We start from the raw sequence: 26,303 nt of genomic DNA on the forward strand, positions 1-26,303 counted from the left end.
GTGTGTGTGTGTGGTGTGTGTCCCTGATGAGGACGGACTGAAGCGGATGAACATTCACAGCACAAAACCTCCTCATGGAGGTAATTTAATATAAATGATCATTTTCTTTCAAGAAAAACCTGTCCTTGCGTCTGGTGGGAAGGCAGCGCAGCGCTCGGGGGAGCAAAGGATCCTGTGAAGGACTGAGACGATCCGCTGGCTGCAGCGCTCCTCCGTCCAGCGGAGGAGGATTTCCAGCATCGTCCAGAATCCCCGAGCGAGCGTCCTCTGCCGCGTCTCCACGCAGTCCACACTCTATGAAGCCACTGAGACAACTTTTCTGACAGCCTTCCCCGGGCGCCGCTCGTATCAGACAGTAGAGGCTCTGACCCTCGGTAGATATATTTCATGAAGGACGGAGCTGCAAGCAGCAGTGTGGAAAGGATCAACGATCATATAGAAGACCGTTTGAAAAGATACGACTGAAACAGTCTGGGTACTGGAGTACTGGAGGCCAAAAAATAGGTAAAGAAACCCCCCCCGTGTGATCACGGCTCTCTTCTCCCACCACAACAAAAACAAAGTCGACATCCAGTCTATGGAAAGATGTGTTTATTTCAAAATATTCTCGTTACACATTTGGGACAAAATATGCTTGAAAAATGTGATATTGATGCTTTGAAACCAGACACAACAGAGAAAGTACATGCTGCACACCAAGAGCTCCTTCAGTGATCGGGCATCGCTGCAGCTCGTCGGACACGCGGCGCCGCACCGCCGCCGCCGCCGCCGCTTTGGGCGGCTCGCAGCACACCGCTTTGCCAAGGACCAAACATTGGCATTCCACAGGAAAACTGGTCGGTTCGACTGGAGAACTGCTTCTGTGAAGTGATTCATCTCAGGACGGAGTCTGGCGGAGCGCCCCCTCCAGGCCACAGAGGCCAGGTCGCTGTCTGACTCTCTCCCGCTCATTACTGGAGGGATGGGAAGGGGTCACCCCCCCCCCCGAGATGAAGGCAGCGCGCCTCGGAGCCCCGACACTCTTCAACATGCAGGACTTCTTCACATCACACCTTCCTCTACAGGTGAAGGGATGTCAGTATCAGTGCTTTATCGTCACCTCTTTTTTTTTGTTCTTCTACCTCGGGTTCGTCTAATACCATGCAGTTTCTAGGACCACACTGATACAGTGTTAGGCTCATTTACATTGAAGCTAGTCTAAGTTTGCACTTTGTCTAGTTTTTGTGCTACAGTTTGTTTTTTTTTTTATTCCTATGAAACCAAGGGTGGAAAATAACTTTATCCGAGTACTGTTCTTTTCATGTCACGGAGGATCCATGCAATCTAACAGTACATGTGAATGTGTTTCTTCTTTTTCTTTTTTTAAGTTAAAAATAACCAATTTTAAAGAAATCCACTGAAGTTACCAACCGAGAAAAAGCTCAATTAACATCTGCAATACCACTTTCAACCACAAGATGGTGCAGTGAGTCATTCTACACACTTCTTAGTTTCAATTAGTTCATAAAAACACAAAGTAGCAACAGATCTGAACACAAATTGCTATACCTTTAACAAGGAAGTGCAGGAATAAACACAAAATTAATCAAAAAGTCAAATTGAAATTTCACAGTATCAGCAGAAATCCACACAAGCAAATGCAAGTTTATAGAAAATGTCAAAAATTGTCTTTTATGCCCCTCCGGTTATCTCGAAGGAAATCCTCCAACCTTTGAGGAGAAGTTGGAGGATCGTCAGCTGATACAGCCCAATTCAAGTCCTCCTTAACCTTTAAAAGTCACTCACTAAAATTCTCAAAAGGGAACCTTTTAAAGGGTAATTCAAAGATTTAAAGCTGAAAAATAACAAATGTCACACTAATTATGACACATTTGTTTATCATCAAATCAACTTTAAAACTAAGGAATATCAGGTCTATTTCATGGTTTATAGTTAAAAAAATGATGTCTAAATTTTGTGTTATTTGCAGCACATTTGTCACATTGTGCGCTAACCGAGCAAGAGGAGCTTTTTCCAGGCAAAGCGGCAAACCTTATGCTAACATGAGAAGGTTAACAGGAGGCGTTTCGTGGTAAATCATTGTTTACATCATTTCTAAGAATCCCACAACAGCAGCACAAATTTCAATGCGCTTCAGTTCCTGGCAGTTTGCAATCAGGAAGCAATCGGCGACGCCCTGTTCTGACGTTTGTATTGAATGTTGGTTTTTTCCTCACGGCACCATCTTATTGTAGAAAGTGGTATCATGATGCTGGAGGGGCTAGGACGAAAAGAAATGAACAGGATGGTTTAGTTTTTGGCAGTTTGGTTAGTTCGAGTCGATTTCGGTGCATTAATCGACAATGACACAAATCACACCTTCGATAAGTGACTTCACCAAATTTACTCAATATTTCTAACGTCCTGCTGCTTCTATGAGTTGTAATGATTGTCTCATTATCATTTTTTTCTAGAGAGGCCAGTAATGACAGTTTCATTACAATCAGGAAGGTTTAGGCAGAAAGAAAAGATCATCAGAGGCTTTGTAATGTTCTGAAGTGAATAGAAAAGCTGCCTCTTCAGTGATTATACAGCATGTGAGTCCTCCCAGCGCCAGAATGGGAGCAGTACAAGGAGCGGTCACTTTCCACCTCGGGACTCTACTCTTCATGAGGAGACGGGTCTCAGCGTCACATGTGCTTCACGTCGCTCGCTAATAAAGGGAATGTTCGCACGTCGCTGACGGCGGCGCAGGGCCGCGGCTACATGCAGAAACGGCCCTCGGAGACGAGGACGGACGCGCCGGGAGCCGGCGTGTGCTCGCGGGGCGGTACAACACGTGGCTTCCATTAACGGCGGAGGGCCACACGTGGATGAGCGTAAGGCATGACTGGCTGCTGCAGACAGAAGGATCGAGCGGGAAAGAAGAGGGCAGGTTTTTTTTTTTCCTTCCTCTTCTCTATTTTCCTTGGCCCCTCCAACTCCCACTTCTTTCCCATATCTCTTCCCCCCTCTGTTATTCTCCTCTGTCCCGCCGCCGGCCTGCGCCGCGTCCGTCCGGCTCATGTGCTGCGCCTGCGCATGCTGGACCGCAGCATCAGCGTGCACTCGTGAGGGACTTCTGGGTTCTCGATCATGCGCTGCCACAGCCGCTGCTCTTCCCCGTACGAGTCCATCCAGTCCACCTCGTTCCCGTAGCTCTTGCCTGCAGCCGAGGAGACACGGACACAAAGTGAACACCAGTCCTCTCAGTCGTGTTGATCGTATTTCATGATCTCTCGATGCTCCAGACGTCCAAACCACTCCGCTGTTTGCCTCAACCTTCTTGGGGTTTTGTGAGGAATTTCATGGAAAAAAAAAAATCACACTCCTAAATAATGGAAAGATGTTCCAAAGCAGAGAAGTGGGCCCCACTTTCCATCGTTCACTCAGTGTGTTTTTCTTTAAAATATGGTTTAGCTTTGTCATGTGGAGGAGGAATCAGCTCTGTTACGCCGCTGCAGCAGTTTGGCTGAAACAGCGTCAGCTTCACCAGGCCAGAAGCTAATTTCACCTCGTTTCCTCCATGCCGTCGATTCAACAAGGTGCTGGAAACATTCCTCAGAGGCTTCGATCGATACTGACATGACGGCACGGTGCAGCTGCAGTTTGAGCCCGCCCCAGCGGAGACGTAATGGATTATGATGGGCTGACTGTGGGGGCGCTGGGAGTCCAGCATCGTCGTCATGTTGGCTTTGAGTGATTGGAGCTTTGTGGCACGATGCATTATCCTGCAGGAAGCAGCCTTCAGACACTCACATGCTCTCAGTTGGTACTTAGAGAATATCTAAAACACCATCACACTGTAAGGAGGGTGGGGGTTAACCCTGACCCCAACCCCGAGGGTTTGGCTGTCATAAACCTGGCTTCAGTTTCCTGTTTCAAGCTGACATAAGAGATGACCTTTTGTTGCAAAGTCCAGCTCCGCTGTGCATTCACAAGTGATCTGCACATGGAGCGGTTACTGTTTCCTCTCCAGTCTGCTCGTTCAGCATCATAAACGAATCACCGCTTTCCCATAAACCTCCAGGAACACACACCTCAGCACGTCATTCTGATCACATCGGCAACATTTGACTTTGTTCAGATGTGACAAGATTTTAGTTTTTAACTCTGAAAGTCCAGATAAAGTTTAGTTAGAAGGAAAAAAACTCAATGATGAATTCTTCCTCCAGATACACAGCTCAGCATCCTCCCTGCAGCCTGAGCAAAGCTCTTCAGCCCTTCAAGGACCGAGCAGCATTTCAGAGGTTTTAGCTCCTCATTTGAAATTCTGAGCGTCGCATTGACCTTTAAAGTGAAGAAAATGTGTGTGTGTGTGTGTGTGTGTGTGTGTGTGTGTGTGTGTGTGTGTTGTTTTTCTGTGTGTTCTCACCCGTGCCGGCCCCCAGCCGGACCCCCCCCAGGAAGACGTTGCTGGCCAGAGCCTCTTTGTCCCACACGGTGAGCTCCAGGCAGACGTTGTTGAGGTCGCCGGGCTGCAGGCCGCAGTAGGTGAAGGTGTGGTTCCACTGCGGGTTGACGGTGCGACGCTCCACCGCCGTCTTGTGCTTGGTCGACTTGTTGCTGTCAGGCAGGAGGTACCTGGGGGAGGGGGGCACCGAAGTAAGAAGCCTCTTATGATAATGACAAAACGAAACACAAAAACACAAAAGGTACAGAGATGCTTTGAAAATGAGAAAGAAACACAAAACAAACCAAAAATAGACATGAAACCATCATGAAAAGACAAAATAACTACACACACACACACACACACAACAAACCATCACAAAACTACAATAAAGGGCAGTTAAAAAAAAAAAACCTCACAAATGTAAAAATTGAGACTAAGAGGAAAACAGTAAAAACTTATGAAACCAAAACCACAAAAACAAATCTATAGTGTACGGATAGATTACATTGTAAGCAACAAAAAAAGAAATAAGCCAAATAAAAAAAACCAAAAAACAATTTAACTACAAATACAAAGATGTAACAACAGCTTATGCAATACCATATATAATTATATTCTATGTGAGCCATAAATATCACAAAATGAGCCTTTTGAAGTGGTCAGAATATCAAATCCAGTATTGATGATGTGGAACTATTTTTTTTTCTGCAAAAATGTCTAGAAATGACTGTGTTGGGTTTAAATAAAGCTGAATTGAATTGAATTGACAGAATGAGAGGAGAGCGTCACCCTTTGACGAACGGGTCCGAGGTTCCTCCGGACTTGACAGCCGTCAGGTTTTTGGCTCCTTTGACCAGCAGCTCCACCATGCCCCCTTTAGGCAGGGTGAAGCTGCTCGTCTTCTTCCCTCTCAGGAAACTCTTCTTCACTGTGGCGACGAGGCGGAGAAACACATCAGAATCACTGCCAGTGCAGGTTCAGCCTCGTTACGGCCTCTACGCCGCATCGTATTGTTTCAGTGAGGAGTTTAATAAAATCATCCCAAATTCTAACGTGAACAGACCCCAGAAGTTGTTTTCTTTAGCTCATTTTTATCTCACAGGATCTTATAATCCTTCCTGAATGTGTGTGTTTTCCCCCTGAATAAAACGGAGCAGCCATGACTGGTGTGCTTCACTCTTCACATTCATCCGGTAACTCGTATCGACTTCCAGACCTGACAACCAATTACATTCAGAATAATGAAAATAATCGCGGCACCACACGTGAGTGCTTTAATTAAGAAGAGCCACACACGACGAGCCGTCTCTCCGAGGAGCACAGACAGTGTGAAATATCTCCTCTGTGATCTCCTGCTGCGGTTATTAACTCTGAACTCCGCTCAAGACGTCAAACGAAGCTCAAATCGCCTCTAAATGAAGTTGCAGGTATGTTGATGCCTTCTAGATTTCAGCGGTGACCTTTTAACTCGCAGTGGCGAGGGGGAAATCTGTCAGCATTAATGAATCAAAGGGCGCCGTGAGGGTCAGAGCGGCATCATGTGCATACTAAAAAAAAACAAAAAAACAAGAAAATCCCTGTAACTGAGCTGAATCTATTTTATAATAAGCTCAGACTGAGCAGAAGAATCCAAAATGAATTTATTATTTCTGGCTACCTTTGCTGGATGATTTATCCTTTAATCTGCATCATGGTCAGGAGTCTGAGCTGGCAAATATTATACAGCAGCTCATAAAACCAAAGAAAGACACAACCGCTTCCTGACAGGAGTTACAGGCTCCAGGTTGCACCGCAGTTCGCATTAATGTCTGAATCACTGAATAAATGTCCGGGACGGTGGAGGGGTGCAGTGAAAGGTATTAGAAATATGTTTTGTGAACAGAAGAGCAGAATTACACAGCTTCAGGGTTGGTGGTTTAATCCCATTTGCAGTGCTGTGCACAACAGTACTGACAAATCATGTTTTCAGGGGGGCTCATGTCTCATCAAGGGGGGCTGAGACCCCCCTGGCCCCTGGCCCCCCCATAGTTCGCATCCTGAGTGAAAGTATCTAATCGCTCGGGCGCCGCCCCGAGATTCGGAAACAGAAAAAAAAGGCTAAATAAACTCTGATACTAAATGATAACGTCCTGACAATGTCTGTGCCTCATTTCCTATAAATAACCTGAAATAAAGGAGCAGATAAACAGTCTAGAGAGCCGGAGAAGCTTCTGGAGGATGCGTGGATCAGTGCGGCTGCCTGGAACGAACACAGCTGAGCCCAAATGTAGCAGGAGAGAAGAGCGTTGGCATCGTGATGAGCCGCACAGCCGACACAGACAGGCGGACACGGGAGGCATGGACAACAACAAGAACACTGAGGTTTTGCATTTTGTTCCCTACTGTATCGAAACCGAACCGAACCGTGACCTCAGAACCGAGGTACGTATCCAACCCAGATTTTTGTGTATCGTTACACCCCTAATATCTATATACATATATATATATATATGTATATAGATATACATATATATATATATATATATATATATATATATATATATATATATATATATATATATATATATATATATATATATATATATATATATATATGTGTGTATATGTATATGTATATATGTAAAGCATTTTAAAAAGTTTGAATTTATAAAAAAAATGAGGCTAAATAAGTGTCAACACCACGGTATTTTCAGTGTGCCAGATAACGGTGACATGAGCTTCGTTTTCCAGCTGAATTACACTGAGTTACATCACATATATTATATGACACATTATATGACATTATTGCCACCAAGGAGCACTGCAGAGCGTCGGCGCAGATCCCTCCTGTGGCCGTCACCGTCACACTCCTCTGTATCACTCTGCTTTGTGAAAAGTGTTGCGTTTCCTGTCGAGCTCTTCTACTAGGAGCCTGACTGTCAGCCCAGTAAGGTTAATGAACTCAGTTCATCCAGGTTTACTGCAGGGAAGCGCGTTACTCTGTTCCTGTGATGAACCCTGATTATCAGCGTGAAGATACTGTGGGCCAATGGCTGGAATCTGGCGGCCCACGGGCCGGTGATTTTTGTGATGTTTACGCTGCCATCTCTCATTTCTTTAATTTAACTGAACTGGATTATGCAGGTATGATGTGCAGTAGAGGTGAGCGTGCAGCTTCTTGCACACAGAGCTGATCGGTTCACAACCAAAAAGACGAAGACGATCTTAATGTCCTCTCTCTAACAGCTGGACTGCAGTCCAACAGCAGCAGCTTTTGCAGTAATTGGGGAAAAAAATCGGGGAAAGTCTGAAAGTGTTTTAGCCTCTCTGCAGTCAGATGGTTTGAGAAAGTATTTAATTTTAGATATAACTGGGTTGGAAGCTGTTAAAAATGTCCCCGTTAGCAATCAGCCAGTCAATGGTGGGTCAGTCATTACACCAAACCCACGCTGTGGAGACAAATGCTGTTGAAACGTTTCGAATTTACTGAGGATGCTTCCAAAACCACGGTTTTGGACTTCCTTTTTTTTATTTATTTATTTATTTTTTTTTAATTTTAACTAAACTTCACATACTCCTTCATATCACGGCTGCTATGATCAATCACCTGTCTCCATTTCACCTTGACATTTCACCTAAATAAGGAGTGGAGAGGAATTACAGCGCAATAAGGTCGATATTAAAGCACCTTGTACTTGGTCCAGAGGCAGCATGAGGTTCTTCTCTGCAGGAATGTACTTCAGCACCACCGTCAGCTCCCCTTTGTACTGCATGGTGGAGTCCATACAGCTCTCCATCTGCAGCCAACAGGTGAACAACAGGAAGAAACAAATGACGCTGTGTTGATCTCTGCAGGCTTCCTGCCCCGTGCAGACCTGTCAGCCATGTTTAGCAGCAGAAAAAAACCCAACATCCTCAAAAAGAAGAACAGTAAGTCATGCTGATTCTGGCTCTCACCTTCGGCTGCAGAGTGTACCAGTCCTCCATCTGGGAATCAAACTCCCAGGAGTCAAAGGTCAGCTCCACCTCCCCCAGGAAGCTGTTGTGTCCGAAGCGGTCGTGGTGCCACACGGACACCTGCAGGGTTCGTGTCTCCAGCTGCGAGTGGCTGATCACATACTACAAATGAGAATAATCAAAAACAAAAAAACTCATCAAATGATCCAACGGTGTGTTCGGATCGCTCAACAATCTGATGTTTTCTTGATGCACGAACCCTCAGATTCTCATTGAAGACGGGGTTGATGGTGTTGGCCTTGATGCTGGTCTTCCTCTTGCTCTGCCGGGACGTGTCCGGCAGCAGGTACGTCTTCACGTAGCTGCCGAATGAAACACACAGTGACCCAGTTCAGCAGGACGGGAACACTCACTATTCTCCCTCACTCCTCCTAACAGACTGCAAAACAACAATGAAGACAAAACATCTGACGATAACTGGCTTTGATGTGTGTGTGTGTGTGTGTGTGTGTGTGTGAGTGTGTGTGAGAGAGAGAGAGACGCAGACGTGTGTTTTCCAGTGGTGTGTTTGCGCTCGCTCTCACGCGTCTGTGCGTTGCCGCCTCTCGTCCCCGGTTGCCAGGTTGTGGCACTCCTTCACCAGGACGTTGAGGGCGCCGGTTTTGTAGCTGTAGCTGATGTTGAGCAGGATCTCGCCGCTCACCCTGGCGTTGCCATAGTCACCGGTCTCGCTGTACATGCTCATCATGCTGTTTATGCTGCTCTGTGAGGCCGAAGCCGGAGACGTGGAGGTGGGGGAGGAGGAGGAGGAGGAGGAGGAGGGCGGGGGGGGAAACAGAGGCCGGGACGATGAAGAGGGCGACACAAAGCTGATGAAATACGGCAGAAATAAAGCTGCTCTTCACGGACAATAAAATGTGGCGGCGGCGGCCAAGGCTTCTCACTGAGGTTTGTGTCATGCCGTTACAAAATGAAATGCATTCTGTCGGCTGTCAGGACATGAAGTATCATTTGTGTTCCAGCGAACAGGGATCACCAGACTGTAAATTACCGCCCCGAGTGAGAAGACGAATTCCTTTCAGGAGTGACTCACAAACGTTATCAGATGAGAAACGGCACAGCTTTCCCGCTTTTTGAAGAATAAAAACTTGATTTCCATCAGGGATGAATGGACTGAGGCATAAAGGAAAGCATGAAGTGACACTGAAGACACATGGAATTATATTCAGAACGTTCTCGCTTTTCAAAGAAGTTCCTTTTAGAACTGTAAAAAAAAGGCAGGATGTGAAAATGAAGTAATTCCACTCTTGAGCATTAGGTGGCAGTAGTGAGATACTTCTCGACTGTTTTGATATTTACAGCTCTCTTTACTCGTCAGTCTGATAGACTAGGTGCTGCGGTCAGTTTTATTGATGGCAAAACGCGTCAAAATTAATAGAATGAGGTCCGTTTTCAAATCAAAGCCAATTGCTTTTGCGAATTTGTTTCAGAAAAGTTTTGGATTGACATCAACGTTTTGAAAATGTCTGCTTACAACAGAAATGGCAGAAACATTGAAAACAATGCAGTTAGCATGCAGTGCCACTAGGAGGTGCTGTTGTTTGTTTTACCAGCTAATGAAGCAAACTGAACTGTTCTTCCAGGGGAGTTTCAACTTTAAAACTCTTGCAACAAAATGAAAAACACTTAAAGCTGGTGTCCGGAGTTTCCGTTCGTTTCCAATGTATGAATTGTTTTTTAACAGAGCTTCAATGTGTCAGTCTGGTTCGATACTATAGTATAATATTAGCATAAAGCAATATAAAAATGTATTTATGAGCCCCGCCTTCGTCTCATAGACCCCCATGTTATCCGAAAAAGCGCCGGTCAGCTTCAGCCAATAGATTTCGAGCTTCCGCCTTGTCCTGCTGTCAATCAAAGTGTGGAGCAGCCAGAGAGCACGGCCGCTCGCCCAGCAGAGGAGAGTTAGCTCTGCAGCAGCCGCCGCGCTCGCCCTCGGATATATCCACTGTCTGCTGAACATCCACCGTAAACAGCTCAACATGGAGGATGCTGTAGGACTCGGAGGCTCTCATTTTCACCCAACAGATAATGCGCGTGCACAATTAAAGGGGCGTGGCTTGGTCGCTCATGAAAGCAGAGGGAGGGGGACCTGAGACATTGGATTAAAAAAACCTCTCTCTCTCAAAACTCCGGACACGAGCTTTTAAAGCTGCATTAAGGAGTTTTTCAACTTTAAAATACTTATTTTCCACCATAAATATGTTACAAATATTCAATGATGTGTAGAATGTGCCCTGACATATTCATTGCTCGTACCGCTAACAGCGCTAAATTGTCACTTAAAAGTCACAGTGCCGGTCCGGCACCAGAATTTTTTGACGTAATGTGCTCTCCCGCTGGCCTGAATTTTAGCTTTCGTTTTGTCCGCCATTACTCCGCCAGATGCTTAACGAGCAACAACTGAGCAGTATTGAGGATGGCTCTTCCAGAAAGTGAGAACAGACTGGCTTCTAGCACTGCAGCTCCAGCACAGACCCACCAGGCAGAAGACACTTACATTTTACTCGAGCGCTACTAAAAGAGCGAGGAAGGAGTTCCCCTCTTCCGTGCACATACATGGATGCAAGCCACAGGCACGAGTGTTTCACTAAGCTGCAGTTATGCCCAAGGCCTGCAGGGGGTGCTGTTTTGCATGGAACATGCAAACTCCTTAATGCAGCGTTGCGTAAACACGGCCTCTATTTGGGTGTGCACTTTTTTTTTTGTATGTTTTTTTTATTGCAACCATAAATCCTTTCAACTCACTTTCAACCTGACTAACTTTTATGCCAGTTGTCTGCTCCCAGGATTATAACCTGAGTTCTCAGACTCTGCAGCACTTCATCCTAAAGAATTTATTTCATAACTTACCTAAAAGAAAGTTCCAAACGAGAAAATATTACATACATGTAAGTATATTTTTATGCGACTTCCATTGAAAGTCATTGAGAAAGGAAAGCATCAATATTAAACCTGTGTTCTTTGGGTTATTTATGCCTGTGGTTTACTTTGTTAATCTGAACTTTTCCTTTTTATTATTATGATGAAACACCAGCTGGTTGCAGCAGATGTTCTCCACCTCTGAATCAGCTGGTGAGATAAAGGTTTCCTGTGCCTCCACATGCTGGACGGTTCTGGTCCTTGCTCGACATGCTTTTTAAATGTCTTAAAAATAATGATGTTGTTGTGCCTAAAAACCGAATCAAAGGGAAATTCAGCCTTTGAATCTGGAAGAAAATACCCATGAGAGCTGTCAAAGTGCTTCAAACAGCTTATTTTAACAGACTAATGGCTCAAACTGTTAAAAAAAAGAAAAATTGAATGCATGAGTGCTTCACTCAGAAAAACATCATAACATTATTAATCCCTTTTCATTTCTACCACGAAACAGAGAAAAATGAAGGCTACTTCTGTCAAAAAGCAAGCAGAGTGAATGAAATGGACATGGAACACAAAAACAGGAACATTAATAAAATCCTAAAAAGCCACCAAGCAAAATGAAGCTGCGATTCATGCAAACTTTTTATACGTTACTATGAAACTTATAAAGCGCAGGCCACATTTTACTGCCTCCCATCGTGCACCTGCAAAACCTATTTCACCAAGAAAAGGCTTTAAATCTTTTAAAACCACTGCAGGTAATTAGGTCTGGCAGGAAGCAGGGAGACATGAAAGCTGCAGCTCAGGACTGTAAATAAAACAACAACAAGCCGTAATCCGGCGATAATAACAAGGCCGTACAGGAAGCCACCAGTCCAGCCATGCCGTGCTGTTCATCACTGGAAAGTCTGCTGTCGCTCATTTCCTGCGTTATGAGTGGCGGGTTTAATGCGAGGAGCCACATTAAAGAGATTAGTGCACAAACACATCCTCAACATGCAGATATATTCACATGCTGGAATATTCAGCATCAATCTGGATATATAATTGAATGTTTCATGGATTATTGATGCTCCGGCGCGTTGCCGCTGCTGCACCTCCACTCCTTCATGGCGTAGAGGTGAATATAAATGCATGCACAAAGGCCCAGAGATGGGAGACTTACAGTCTCAGCGTCCGAGTCGGGGACGTTGAGGTACCCCCACCGCCGCTCTGAGCCGGGGGTCGACGACTGGATTCGTTTCAGAGACAGAGACACGAAGCAGTGATGAGAAGAAGCAGAAGAAGAAAGAGAGACGGAGGGCTTTTTGAAGTGTTATCGATGGAGGCAGACCCTCGGCGCGGGCCCCGACTCCAGCAGGAAACCCCATTACACACGGTTGCCATGGCGATTATCAGAGGAAACCACAGCGATTACAACTCATCTGGAATCAGCTGTGAAATCAACATGGAGGCAGTCGACATGCGAGGAGCGTGGCGAATCCCGCCTCTCTCCTGCTGTTTCACTGCTTCTGGACGGTGATCAATCCATCATCAAATTTTCTTAATATCCAGGAGCTCCTTTCATGCAGGTCGGTACAATTCCAACTTTTAAGAGAGGCCCACGAGGAAAGACGAGAAAAAAAACTGATAATTACAGCCAGATAAAGGTGAAATCAGGAGTATAACAGCATACATCTAAAGATACTCATTAGAGAGGAAACAGACAATACTGTAACGGTGACAACCACACACACTCATACTCACATGGACACACAATTTAAAGCCAAATAACCTGAAAAGCATGTTTTCGCACAGCGGGAAGAAACCAGAGGATCTGGAGGCAACACGCTCATGGAGAACATGCAAACTCCTCAGAAAGGCTCATGAAACAGGATTTACAGACTGGCGTGAGAGCTCCGACCCAGTAGATGAAATCAGTGTCAAGATGGAAAACAGTTCAGTTAAAACTCTAGAAAAGAGGTTTGCATTGGAAGTTCAACATTCGTCTATCACGTGTCTCCTTTCCATCGACGTTCACGCTGCTCTGATTCTCTTCCTCTGTGGTTTACGGCTGACGCTCCGACCGCACTTCACTGAGCTTCTGTCCACGATAATGCCGTCGATACGGAACGTGGAGTCACTACTCTGACTTCAAGCCACTTTCAACGGCGTGTTGAAGGATTTTCAGCATCACGGATTTTAACCATCGAACGTTTCAGCCTGAATCATTTTGACTCAGTGTTTTGCAGAGGATCAGCTGTTTTTCCTTCATTTAAAAGCTCTACGGAGCTTTGAGTGTCAACCTGAAAAATTGTCCAGTTTACTGGATAACCTGCTTGCTCAAGTGGAAAGTGCATGTTTATTTAATATTATTTAATATTATTTAATATTATTTAATATTATTTAATATTATTTAATATCCCTAATGTTACTATTGCACAGCAGTGTAAGAGTGCAGTGTGTCACTTCATTAGTCGAGTTAATTGGATCCTACCTGATCTTGTTTAGTGGCGACAGGTGAACAGAAAAATGACTAAATATTGCAGCCGGCTTATAACCCACAACTGATAAAACAGAGGGTTACGCTCTAGTGAAGAGTCTCAGCCGCTCTGTTGACAGTTCCACAGATTTGTCTGTTCAGAGACGAGAGTTCACTCATCAACGTACGATCACCAAGACGATCAAATGACGTATGAAACACAGCAGAGCATAAACTGCATATAAATGAAACAGGAAAGAACACGAGCTCAATGAAACCCTTGAAAAATAACCAACAGATAATGAAAGCAGCACCGATAAGTAAACGCCATTAACGCCACGCTATCTGTGCTGCCATTATCGACGCCCGCCGCCACACCGTGATTCATACCACAATGAGCAGAGTGCATTAAAGAGAAAAAAAAAAAAAGAGTGAAAGGCTGGACGGTCTGCATAATCACGGCCTCCCTCCGCTCCCATTCGCCGCCATGACGGACGCTCGCCTGGTCTCAGATTACTCTCTCATTAAGGCTCAGGCGCAGCCAGCGGGGAAACACGATCGGAGGCCTGACGTCGGCCTGGAGTAAGCACTGCTGCTATTTGAATAACTGGATTAACCAGAGAGCTGCTCTCTCGTCGGCTGAGGGGGACGTTTCAGGAAACACTTCACCGAGTCACGAGTAAACACGGGAATTCAGGTCAAAGGGAAAAAAAAGGGTCACAAGTTTTGTTCAAATAACTGATAATTAGTACTTTATTTATTGTTCTAAAGAAGCAGAGTTGCTTCTCCAGTTCGTTCGGTCTGTGTGCAGCAACTGCACTGTTTTGTTATTGAAATGTGGTGAATCAGTGGAGATCACTCATTAAGTTCAGCTGTAGTCACAGCGGATTGGCGGAAGATGCTCTATAATCTAAATGTGACTTATTCATGAAGAAAACGGAGTCACGATCAGGATTCAGAGAAGCTCAGATTAAAGGAGATGCTACTCCAGCAAACATCAGCTGTTTAGAATTATATAATGCTGTCAGTTTTAATCACATTAATCCTGATTACTACATGGAGGGCTGTCCATTAGTTTTTTAAATTGCGAGGGTTAGACATGGGCTCAAAGTAAAGAAACAGGACAGAAAACTCTTGTTTTTTCATCCCTGTGGAGTGCAGGTGAATTATGAGGAGTAGATTCTTCATTTGAAACTTGAAAATGTCACAAACATCCTCCTGTGTCCGTCTACGTTCTGGACTGTTCGACACAGAAGGAGGAAATGGGACAGAGGAGTTACTTCAGAAAAAGAGGGAACCCTCAGAATGAAACAGTGTTTGCTCAGAAGCTGGATTATCCTGCGTCAGAGCGGAGCTCTGAAAAGACACATTGCTGATAGAAAACGCAGCTTCTTGCCGTGGAGGACTTATGAATGGGTTTCTTTGACTGTGACCATCTGCTCCATAATAAACATCGGAGAATCCAAAGCAAAGCAGCACAGAAACATGTGGGAAAGCTGGATGGCTGGCAGCACAACCATCTGCAAACAAAAAGATGGCCTTTTCTGAAGACTTTGAGGTAAATATGTTCCGTATTTACAGAGAGCGGGATGAGCAGACACGCCGAGAAATCCAACACTCTGGCGGCGTTCAGTTTGATCTAAAGCCAATAAGCGGAGAACAACACCGAATCCATTTACGGCTTGATTTGGCGTCTAAATGTGCCTCATTCTTCTGCTTCTAATCCTCATTTTATCCGTTTATCACAGCTCATCCCTCACTTAAACTGAATTAATAAAATGTGTCCTAATAGCTAACCTGATTCACGCCTCCCTGATGAAAACACAGCCAACTGCGCTTCAGAGGAAGAAGAACATATAAACGTCCAAAAAGACAAGGAGTGGAGTTTAGTTGGTCAAGTCTTTCTCTGAGACTTTCTGATGAAATACAGCCTTGTTCTCATCACGCTCCACCTCTCGCTCCACCTCCATCACATCCGGACCGGGTGTTTTTTACAGACGGAGAACGTGTCTGAGATGAGAAGATGTTCCTTTGTGAGCTGAATGTGTGTGTGTGTGTGTGTGTGTGTGTGTGTGTGTGTGTGTGTGTGTGTGTGAGAAAGGGCAGCGCCGGATAATATCTGCAGGTCTGTGTCTGGCTTTAAGTTAATACAGGTGAATAATGTATGAGGGAGAGATCTCAAAATCTGCCCGAAAAACCGCAACGCTTCAAATCTCACCATCGGAATCAATATTACAGATTTATTTTCTGCACAGAACCCGAGACATTTGCTTCATTAACTCACACAAAGCAACATTATGCTCACTGACAAAAACCAAAAACCAGAAGCTCTTCTCTTCACATCACCTTACTACAGCTGAGCGAAGTCAGTTTATGTAAATGTTTCACGGCGCTCGAGGCGTTCGTGACCCGACGCCTCACAACATATTTACACTGTCAACACTGAAACACACACTCCTGCATCAGGAGGTGACTTTATGTGTGTGTGTGTGTGTGTGTGTGCAGGAGGCATGCAGTCCTCTATACGAGCACGTGGACTTCTGGGTAAATGTGGGTGCGGACCTCACCGTGGACACGGCGCTGCTGAGGCGCCGGCCGGGGGACTGGCTGTGGGCCGACATCAGGGCGTCGATGTCTTCCTCGGCGTCGTCGTCAGAAAACTCCTGCAGGTGAAAACCGTCTCGTCTGAGTAAACACTGGACTACCGACCGGGGATTTCAATCTGCTCTGCAAACTGAACCACGAGTGGAGTTCAGTCAGAATCGTAGAGGGGAAACAAACAAACAAACAGAGACGAGGCAGCGCCGCCTGTTCCCAGCCCACAGGCGTTTAGATGGTCGTCATGCTCTTTGAAGTGAGCTCTGAAGAGGAATTAACATTCAGGCCCACATCTGACACCTCCTGTCCACTTCACCACTTCACCAGCCCACAGATCCACGGATGCCGGGCCTCATGCAGTCACACCCGACGCCGACGTGGATTTACAGGAGGTGAAAGCACACTCCCAGTTTTCAGAGCCATCAGGGTGAATTTGCTGCAGAAGTGAAGCACTGGAGCAGCGGAGGCAGCAGCGGAGGCGGGAGGCGGGGGGCGGACGGAGGGGTGGGTGGTGCTCTTACCGTTTCGTTGAGTCCGGGAACGGAGCGGCTTCTGAGGCTGAGGGCGTCGTCGCTGGGCTCAGACCCGGGGGCGGACAGGTCCATCTCCGAGCGGCTGTGATCTGGAGCAGGAAGTGAAGGAAAAGCCTCGTCTTTAGTTTTGTGCCACATAGGAGCAGACGGGCTGGAACACCGAGCACGGCGACGAACTACAACTTTCTGAGACTTTTCTCTCTTCTACTTCCTGTTGTGGCTTCCTGGAAGCGATGAGGGATTTCACAGCAGGATCGAGCCACAGAGGTTTGGCTGGACGCTCGACTTGGCACATGTTTCACATTGGATACAGCTCCTGAACCTGAACCTGAACCTGAACCTGAACCTGAACCTGAACCTGAACCTGAACCTGAACCTGAACCTGAGCCTGAACCTGAACCTGAACCTGAACCTGAACCTGAACCTGAGCCTGAACCTGCACCTGAGCCTGAACCTGAGCACTGACTGTCTACCCGACTGCTACACAAACAAGCAGCGAGCGATTCATTAAAAAACTCCCTGCTGGGACGCAGAGCTTGTTTCTCGGGGCCTGATTTACTAAGAATCTGTAGATTGCACACACACACATGCACACACACACACACACACACACACACACCATGCTTTCACTTTGTGTGCATTTTGCGAATGATGCACGCAAATATATATATTAATCTATTAGCATAACTCCCACCAGTATTTTTGCGCGATCTGGAACACACACCAAATATTCATGAGGGAAATGTGTGAAACAAGACAGTGTGTTATTTTCAGCATCCGTCCAGTTCTCAGCGTAACCTTTTGGCTGATCACCTTCAAGTGTGTGTGTGTGTGTGTGTGTGTGTGTGTGTGTGTAATATCACATTGCTTTCAGTGCATCAGGCTCTTGGGGTTCATATGTCATCTGTGCTTATTAGCAGCGCTCCAGGCGCTTCTGTTTCCTGTTCTCAACAGGAAACAGAAGAAATGGTGCCGTTTCCACTAAAATATAACATGATATGATAAAGTACAGTAAACGTTTAAATTTAATGATAAAATAACATGAAACTGTGTGTACGAGTGGGGAAAATTCAGCTAATAATGTTTCTTTTCATTTTCTAAACACATCTTGATTTGTAAACGTTTGAGAAAGTGTCTGTGACCTGTGAATGTTTTCACCGTTAATATGTGTATGTTTGATCGCTTCTGTGTGTGTGTGTGTGTGTGTGTGTGTGTGTGTGTGTGTGTGTGTGTGTGTGTGTCTAAATGTACCACAGTGTGAAACAACCAGATGCAGGAGAAGGTAACCATCAGAAAGTGGTGAAAATCAGCGGGAATCAGCCGAGGACTCAAATAAAGCCATTATTTTATATTAAAGCCCTTGATTTCACATTTCCGTCCCCGTTTCAGTGTCTCATGAACTGCACGGTGGAGATGTGGAGCTGGATGGAGCTCAGGTATCTCTGGATCTCGTTCATGAGTGATGGGAGGAATCGACTGGAGGAGATTCAGACAGGAAGCTGCAGTCTGAAACAGCATTCTCCTGATCGTCCGTCACACCGGTTAGAGAGACGAGCAGCAGTGAATCGGGGCTGCCGCTGTCACTCCTTCACTTCACTTTTCCCCCTAAACTCATCCCTCTAAAGCTGTACGATGCAGCGATGCACTTTGGATGATGCTGTTGTTGTTTTCCTGATGGCTGCACGGCGCTGGGTTTGTTGTTTTTGCGCAACACAAAAAATGTCATCTTACTTAAAAGACAGACAAAAAGTCTCCACATTACTGGCCGTGTGTCTGGCAGCTGCTCAACAGCTGATGATGCTAATCAAAGCTCCTCCAGCGTCGCTTCTCAGAAGCGGTTCCGGGCAGGGATAATCGATCCGACACCGGGAAGGACGGCGCGCAGAGCAACATGCTTAAAGAATGAGGAGAGGTCAGCAGATGAACGAGGCGGTCAACAGCGGTGAGGGAGTTACGACGTGAACAGAAGCAGCAGCTCCCCTCTTTGTGAGGTGCTTCGCAGGCGGAGCTGCTGAGTGTTGTTTCATCGGCCCACAGAGGCGACGCTCCACTGCTGAGCGTCGCCTCTGATGTGATCCGCCGCCTCTAACACTTCCTGAAACTGTGAGTCAGACGCCCAAATGTTTGTGTGTGAACTGCCAAGCTGTGAAACCGCACTCAGCCACTTCACCGTGGGAGGAGGGCAAAAGAAAAAACAGGAGCGACAGACCCGATGAGACGGAGGCCCGGGACACCGAGATGGACGGGGCGCCGCCGTCTTTCCTCTCAGACGCGCCGTCGCTGGAGCGTAAGCTGGCCACGCTCTCCGCGCCGTCGGGCTGCGTCCACAAACAGTCCCGTGTTAGTCTGTGGTGTTCTGACGCCCGGGGCCGGTGTGTGTGTGTGTGTGTGTGTGTGTGTGTGGGTCGCTGACCCTGACCCTCCGGCTGCTGCTGGGAGTGGACGGCTTGTCCGGGGTTTGGGCTCGCAGGTTGTTGGGCACCGCGGGCAAACCGGAGGACTCCAGAGCCGCCGCCCCACCTCTGCAGGCAGACGAAACCCAGAGAACAGCGTCAGCCTCCTCCCGTCCGACGCACCCTGCAGGTAAAGGCCGCGCTCTGCTCCGACACCTGTTGGAACGAGGACTCGGAGCGGAGCGAGCGCTCCGGAGGCTTCCGCCGTCTCCGTCGGAGGCAGACTTCACGCTGACGCCGTCCACTCCGTTCTGCGGCTTCAGGTTTGGCCGGCTGGCCTTTTTATCCATCTTCATCCTTCTGCACACACACACACACACACACACACACACACACACACACACACACACACACACACAGTCTCGTATTTCTATCCTTGTGGGGACCTTCCATTGACTCCCATTCATGTCTAGCCCCTAACCCTGACCCTTACCCTAACCCTAACCCACACCAAAACAAAGCGTAGCCCTAAAGAAATGTTTTTGACCTTTGACTTTTTTCAGTAACAACAACATGGCCAAGAAAACACTGTTTCCCCTCATTAGGACCCAAAAAATGTCCCCACGATGCACATCGTGCCAGGCTTTCCTATCCTTGTGGGGACATTTGGTCCCCACAAGCATAGAAAAACCCATACACACACACACACACACACACACACACACACACACACACACAAGCTGCCGTCCGCCGTGGTGAAGACAGACCTTCTCGGTCAGGACCGTCAGTGCGGCTCTGCCGGGAGCCGCTCGGTCGCTACAGGAGCATCTTACTGCTGAGACAACACTGAAATGATCTGTACCGGATATTTTACGTGAGGGGTTTGTGTCAATAAAATAAGTAGCAAGACTTTCAATCATTGTTGGTTTGTTGGTCAGAAATGCTGAAACATCTAGAAGAGTCAAGAAGGGTAAAAAATACCAAAACAGCCAATATGAGCAGCAGCTGTGAGCCTCTGTGACGGTCGTGTAACTTCAGCATTCCCGCTGTGGCCGCTGGATTTGTGTTGTGGCTGAGCTGGTCGAGTGGGGGTTGAATGGACAGACTGGACGTGTTGCATGGCGGAAATCACTGTGAGTGTGACTGCAATCGCAAACTCACGCTGCTGAAGCCTCGGAAAAGTCAAATGCATCTGTACTCCTGATCAGACTTTTGTATTCATGTTGTGGGTTTTGTATTTTCTACTTCATTGTGTCTTTTTCCATTTGTGCTGTGATTTCTAAAGTTGTATTTTTTGGAGGTGTTGAATCTGCACCAGTCATTTTGTGACTTTTCAAAATGTGTGTTCAAATATTCAACTTCAGAGCATCAAAACAAAAAGAACTGTACAAATATTCACAGCTGGACTATAAAAGTCTGATGACTTCCAGGGCTCAGCAGGCAGTGATCCCATCAAACAATAACAGCTTCCTGTGAAGCTGAAGCTGAAGCAGCGGGATGAAAGTCTTTCAGCCCTCCTGACATCTGCAGATGAGCAGAGCTGCGCTGTTTTTGTCTTGAGCAGCCGTCAGACGGAAGCTGAGATGAGGTGTGATGTTACAGCCACAGTCCAATTACTGTGATACCAAATGTCTTCAGGCTCCATGAAAAAGAACGGCAAAGCAGCCTCCTCTTGATCTGTACAACACTCTCACTCAGAATCACGCTGATGATTCCCCGTCCTCAGCTTCCTGCACATTTCACCACCAGCAGCTCAGCAGGTAAACGGCCGCTGCGGCGCCGCCGTCAGTTATCTGCTCACCCTTTCCTGCGGGCGCCGTCGATGACGCTGTGCAGCGCGCTCCTGGTGGATCGCGGCGCTTCGGGTTTCTCTGGCTCAGACAGAGCTGGCTGGTCCTCCGGCGGCTTCTCTTCTGGGGCTTTTGTTCAAAAAACATGAGAAATGTAAGAAAATATTTCCAGCTGCACTGATGCAGTAGATGATGGTGCGCTGTATCATTAAATATCAAACCTGGAAACACAGTCCCAGGGTGGTTCATCAGAATCAGAGCTACCGGCTCGTCGGTTTCAGTCCTGCTCAATACTTTGCATTGTTTGGGAGTCAATTTTGAAATGATTCTCAAAAATCTTGAGCTGACATAGGGGACCAGGATGTGATTCAGGAATTCAATTTTATGCTTTTAAATCATCAATTTGAAAATTATAAGGGAAAACGAGCTGCTCCCAGCATTGTACCCAATGTTAGCTTCAATTATCTGCAGCTCCTCCCCTGGATGGAGTGAGTATGGAGGGATTAACGAGAAAGGAAAAATTCAGCGCGTTTCCTGCGCCGTAATGTCCCTGACATGCCGTTATCCCAGCGTTTGTGATGGCGGCCGTGCAGCCCCTGCGGCGTGGAACACATTAGCGGTCTGACTCACGCAGGGGGCTGCTGAGGATGGTCTGCTTGATCACGTCGCCGCTCGGCACCTTCTGCTCGAAGCGCTTGGACCGCTCCTCCAGGAACCACTCTCCGGTCACCACCTTCAGCTCCCTGCGGCACACACACACACACACACACACACACACACACACACACACACACACACACACACACACACACACACACACACACACACACACACACACACACACACACTCAGCGTCCTTCTCTACGAGAGCTGCAGTACCTCTGGTGCAGTTTGCGGTTTGAGGTAGAGGTTCTATGTTTTATGGTGGCCGTCAAATTAACAAAAACATAAAACCAGCATCGTAGTTCTGGAGCTGCAGAGACGAGATTAAAGAGCAGTGATCATGGAGTCTGAGCAGCTGCAATAAAACAATCAGAGACAGTTTATTATCAGTCGTCTAAAGAACATAAGGATTAAAGGACTAATGTCTTCACAGGATTTAGAGAAGCTAATCCGGGCGCTTGTCTTGACTACTGTAAAGCTGCCGTTATGGTTTCCCCTCAATATATCAGAGAGCTCCAGCGGATTCACAACACTGCAGGAGTGCATCGTCCTGAGTTATTCCATGATTAAAAAGTTTCATGCATCTCCTCCTGCTTGTGTTTCAGTTAGTTTTTCTGCAGGTGAAGGGTCCAACATGTGGGAGGGAAGAGAGCAGCTGGCAGAAGTTTCACTCTGCTCACACTTCAATGTGGCCTCAGTCACATTATCACCAGTCAGTCAACCAAAACTTTCTTTACTCGTATAATTGATTTATTTCTTGTCTAAAACAGGAACAATGCTTGTGGGCAAAAATGGAGAAAGTTTCGAGTCCGCTCCGACCAACTGAACCGAAGAAAATCAATACATGTAAACTGGCTATATGTGAACTTTTAAAGTCACAAGAACTGATAAAAATGTTAGAAAAAACTTTCTCAATACTGAAGCCGACCTCACGACCTCCGTGAAGACAGGTTTCTATAAGACGCTCCTTTAATTCAAATTCAGGGTTCCTGTTGTAATCGTCCAAATCTAGAGGAAAAGAAAAAAGGTCCTTGGTTCATGTTTAGTTTGAACTGAAGCTGTGGCAGTGTGGCTGCTTGGTTTCGTGGTATTTCCAGCAGCTGTTCGCTGAGAGCAGCTCATCATGGACACGGAGCAGGAAGCCACCCCTGAACTATCGGCTCAAGTCTGTCCTCACATCTGCTGTTGTTCTCAGTCTCTCTGGTGATTTCGTCCTCCAGTCATAAATGCATGTTTGTGAGGATGTACTTTATTACATTACATTCACTTCATTGTTTTATGCTTCTTAAATTTTGCATTTTTGTGGTGCTGGGAGTTTGTTTTACATCCTCTCTGTGTTTTTTGTGTTACTTTATTATCTGTTTATTGTCCTTGTGGTCATTTTGTGCCTATCTGGGGTAAATTTATGCTTCTTTGTGATCAATTTCATGTCACATTGAAGTTCATTTCTGCCTCCCGTTCAGTTTGTGCCTGCTGTGTTTTTCTTTTATTGTCTATTCTGCGTCTCTTTGTTGCTGTTTTCTTTTACTCTGTGGTCATTTTGTGGTTGCATTGTGTCACTGTTAGTCACTGATTGTGGCTTTCTGTCTCATCTTCTGTTTTTGCTGCCTTGTGGTCATTTTGTGATTCAGTCAGGTTAACTCTGGTCCTCTGCGCGTCTCTGTGCCGGGATTTGTTTCTTCTTTATGGTGATTTTTGATGTTTGTGGTTGTTTTGTAAGCCACTTATAGCTATCTTCATTGATCAAACTGTGTCTTCTTTGTGGTTCATTATGGTTGCTTTGTGTCTTTTATGGTGACGTGATGTCTCCTCCTCATCATTTTGTTGGCACATTATGCCAGATAAATGATATGAAGTTACATTAGACATGAATCGTATTTTATTATTGTGCTGTAAAGTGAAATCAACAGGACTCATATTAAAGGCTCGGGGCTATAAATGCCATCACAAAGCACTGCGGCTGAGGATGACGGCTCACGCTTGGTGGTTGTCATCGTAACTTATCGCAGATGCACGGTGGTCAGAAATAGCCTCGGTCAGAGAGGAGAGATGCATCACGGCGCGGCGCTGATAAATCACACCGCAGCCGGAGACGACCACGGGACGCGAAACCAGACCGAGAGGCGAGATCTGGCAAATCCAACGCTCTTTGGCTGGAGCTAATTTTACTTTTGAAAACGATCATTCATTGATATTACACTCCTTGGATTCCTGTTTCAGCACCTTTCCATGTGGAGTTTGCATGTTCTCCCTGTTTGCTTCGACTTTATTCAGTTTCCTCCCACAGTGGAAAGACATGCATTTCTATAAGTGTGTGAATGTTTTATCATTGTACGCTGAGATGAGCTGGTTGTTTTTGTGTGCCACAGATCACAGCGAGGCCAGGAGCTCCATCTGCTCTCAGGCTGCCAAAATTAGATCAGCAAATGTCAAAGAAAGCCATAATAAGATCCGCCGAGGAGCCAGAGAAGACCTGGGAGACTGAACGCTTCACCAACATCTGGCGGGATACACTGAGTGAGAGCTCTCAGTGCGTGAACAGGTGTGGAAAATGCAGACAGATGCGGCGCTATCAATCCCACTAGGAGCCCGTCTGGAGTTCAGCCCTCCGATCCGGCGCCACACTCACGAGATCTTGGCGCAGACGCTGCACCTCCACTGGCGTGAGCCGGGGTTGGAGACGCGGCACTCGCCGCAGACGCGCAGCTGGCACTCCTCACAGACATCCCCCCGGTCGAAGAGCAGGCCCAGGGTCTTGAGGCAGCGAGCGCACTGCCGCTCGCCGCGCTCCGCCCGCTCCTGAGTCCGGCGGGAGCCTTTCCGTTTGATCTCCAGCAGCTCATTCTTCAGCTTCCTGCGGGGACGGAACACGGGGAGAGGACGAGAAGGACGCTGAAGACAAGAGGAGACAAACTGGAGCCTGGACGGAGATGAAGAAGTCCTCACCGTATCCTCTTCTCCTCTCGCTTCCTCAGCTTCTCGTCTTTTTGCAGCACCTTCAGGATGGTTTCCCTCTCGTGCTCCAGCAGGAAGGAGAGGTTCAGGTCCTCCTCCGCCTGCTCCATTGCTTCCTCAGTCCACACTCAGCCAAGTAAATCAGTGGGATGAAGGGAGCCAATAACAACTACATCATGCTGCAAAGTGCGCCTCCTTCTCGGACGTCCTGCTGAGCTGTTCTCTTAACGTCGGCATCGTCCGTCCTTAAGCTCTCCGGTGGCTGTCTGATGTTTCCTCCTCTGATCTCCCCTCCGAGGAAACCTGGACAAGGTCAGAGACACCAGAGAAGAGTCAATTACAAACATCTGACATTAGTATTCACAGGTCGGAGGTAAAAATTCGACTAGATCCTGGTCTTCTAGGAGGCATTAATTAAAATAAGACAGAGATTTTCAGTATTACAAGAGGAAGCGGGAATAATTGCTGGACATTTGACAGCTCTGCAGCAGCTTAACAACCACCCAATTAGACTCCCGGCCTGACATTCACAGCACAACACCCACATTTCTCAGCCTCCATTAGCGAAGCTCAGCCTCTCCCTGAAATATATGACAAGCGTGGCGCTAATTATCAGCACACCTGCGAGTCCGTCCGGCCTGGCGTACGAGCCTCCTGCCTTCACAGAGCGCCACGAGCCTGGAGCTGCACCCAGGACCCGCCTGCAGCCACGGCGTCCGCCATATCAGGAGCAGGGAGACGCTGAACTGAGACTTCTCTCTAACAGTCCCTGGTTTTATGACATTTGTAAACCTTTTGCATGAACTACCAAAAAAAAGATCTGTGGTCAGAAAATATGGTAAAAACAGTCAAACCTCAGTTCTGACGTGTTTTGATGATTCATTTCCCTTTAAATGATATTGTATTTATTTATAAAAGAGATTTATAGACTAATAGACCAGGAAAACCACCATATTGGACCCCAAAGACACTGATTTGGCTTAATTTTTTGTCAGTATATTTAAAAGCTTTTAAAACCACATGTGTTATTTAAATTAATTCATAAAGTATTCTGCTGGCTGCCTTAATTTATTTTTAATGGCCTTAAAATGTGGTGTGTGTTTGTCTGGATGACTCCAGTGGAGGAAACACATAAATTAACGAGTAAAACTCCACAATTATGTTTCGTGAAAAAACTAATTGGATGTATTTGGCCTCTAGTTAAAAAATGTGAAAAACGTCAGCTCAGTTACACTGTATAATTGAAATTATGAGGAAAACAATTGTATTATATTCCATATTTTTTCAATACATTATTCCAAAAAAGAAAGAAAGACATTAATTATAAAAAAGACAAATCATACATATCAGAATACCTGTGAGTTTAAAATAAAAGAACAAACCTTTCCTCTTACTTTACTGTATGAAAAGGACAATAAATGGAGAATCTGTCATGAATGTGTAGCTGTATCACCTGAACTCCAGAATATGAATTACTGGCCGCAGGAACCGACACAAAACCAGGAAAATATCACATTTTCACAAGCGGCGGAAACACTGAGTGACTCCTGTTTCTCGTGGTTTTGGTCGCCACGTTGAAATGATGATTTCTGTCATAAACGAACACACACGCACCGACTTATCAAACTACGTGCTGAG

The 26,303-nt window shown here is 46.3% G+C and overlaps 1 protein-coding gene across 6 annotated transcripts in view; it reads right to left on the minus strand.

Annotated features, from left to right (window-relative positions):
- Nucleotides 1-571: 571 nt before the first annotated feature.
- Nucleotides 572-26,303, minus strand: part of sytl5 (synaptotagmin-like 5) — a 48,839-nt gene continuing 23,107 nt past the window's right edge. The window contains exons 2-18 of one of the 6 annotated variants that reach the window (XM_030112552.1): nucleotides 24,657-24,968; nucleotides 24,340-24,564; nucleotides 21,678-21,790; nucleotides 21,059-21,176; nucleotides 19,474-19,617; nucleotides 19,284-19,386; nucleotides 19,074-19,182; nucleotides 16,853-16,953; nucleotides 16,301-16,396; nucleotides 12,438-12,503; nucleotides 8,935-9,113; nucleotides 8,610-8,712; nucleotides 8,351-8,512; nucleotides 8,082-8,190; nucleotides 5,204-5,342; nucleotides 4,394-4,602; nucleotides 572-3,184 (exon numbers count right to left, since the gene is read on the minus strand). In XM_030112552.1, coding sequence (XP_029968412.1) covers nucleotides 3,042-3,184; nucleotides 4,394-4,602; nucleotides 5,204-5,342; nucleotides 8,082-8,190; nucleotides 8,351-8,512; nucleotides 8,610-8,712; nucleotides 8,935-9,113; nucleotides 12,438-12,503; nucleotides 16,301-16,396; nucleotides 16,853-16,953; nucleotides 19,074-19,182; nucleotides 19,284-19,386; nucleotides 19,474-19,617; nucleotides 21,059-21,176; nucleotides 21,678-21,790; nucleotides 24,340-24,564; nucleotides 24,657-24,775 — 2,238 coding nt within the window. In that variant the 5' untranslated portion in view covers nucleotides 24,776-24,968 and the 3' untranslated portion in view covers nucleotides 572-3,041. Of the gene's footprint in view, nucleotides 3,185-4,393; nucleotides 4,603-5,203; nucleotides 5,343-8,081; nucleotides 8,194-8,350; nucleotides 8,513-8,609; nucleotides 8,713-8,934; nucleotides 9,114-12,437; nucleotides 12,504-16,300; nucleotides 16,397-16,852; nucleotides 16,954-19,073; nucleotides 19,183-19,277; nucleotides 19,387-19,473; nucleotides 19,618-21,058; nucleotides 21,177-21,677; nucleotides 21,791-24,339; nucleotides 24,565-24,656; nucleotides 24,969-26,303 lie in introns of all 6 variants that reach the window. The other 5 variants (XM_030112549.1, XM_030112548.1, XM_030112547.1 and 2 more) reach the window with 5 other exon arrangements.

This window comes from Salarias fasciatus, chromosome 16 (assembly GCF_902148845.1).
Source record: "Salarias fasciatus chromosome 16, fSalaFa1.1, whole genome shotgun sequence".
In the NCBI taxonomy this organism is placed as follows: Eukaryota; Metazoa; Chordata; class Actinopteri; order Blenniiformes; family Blenniidae; genus Salarias; species Salarias fasciatus.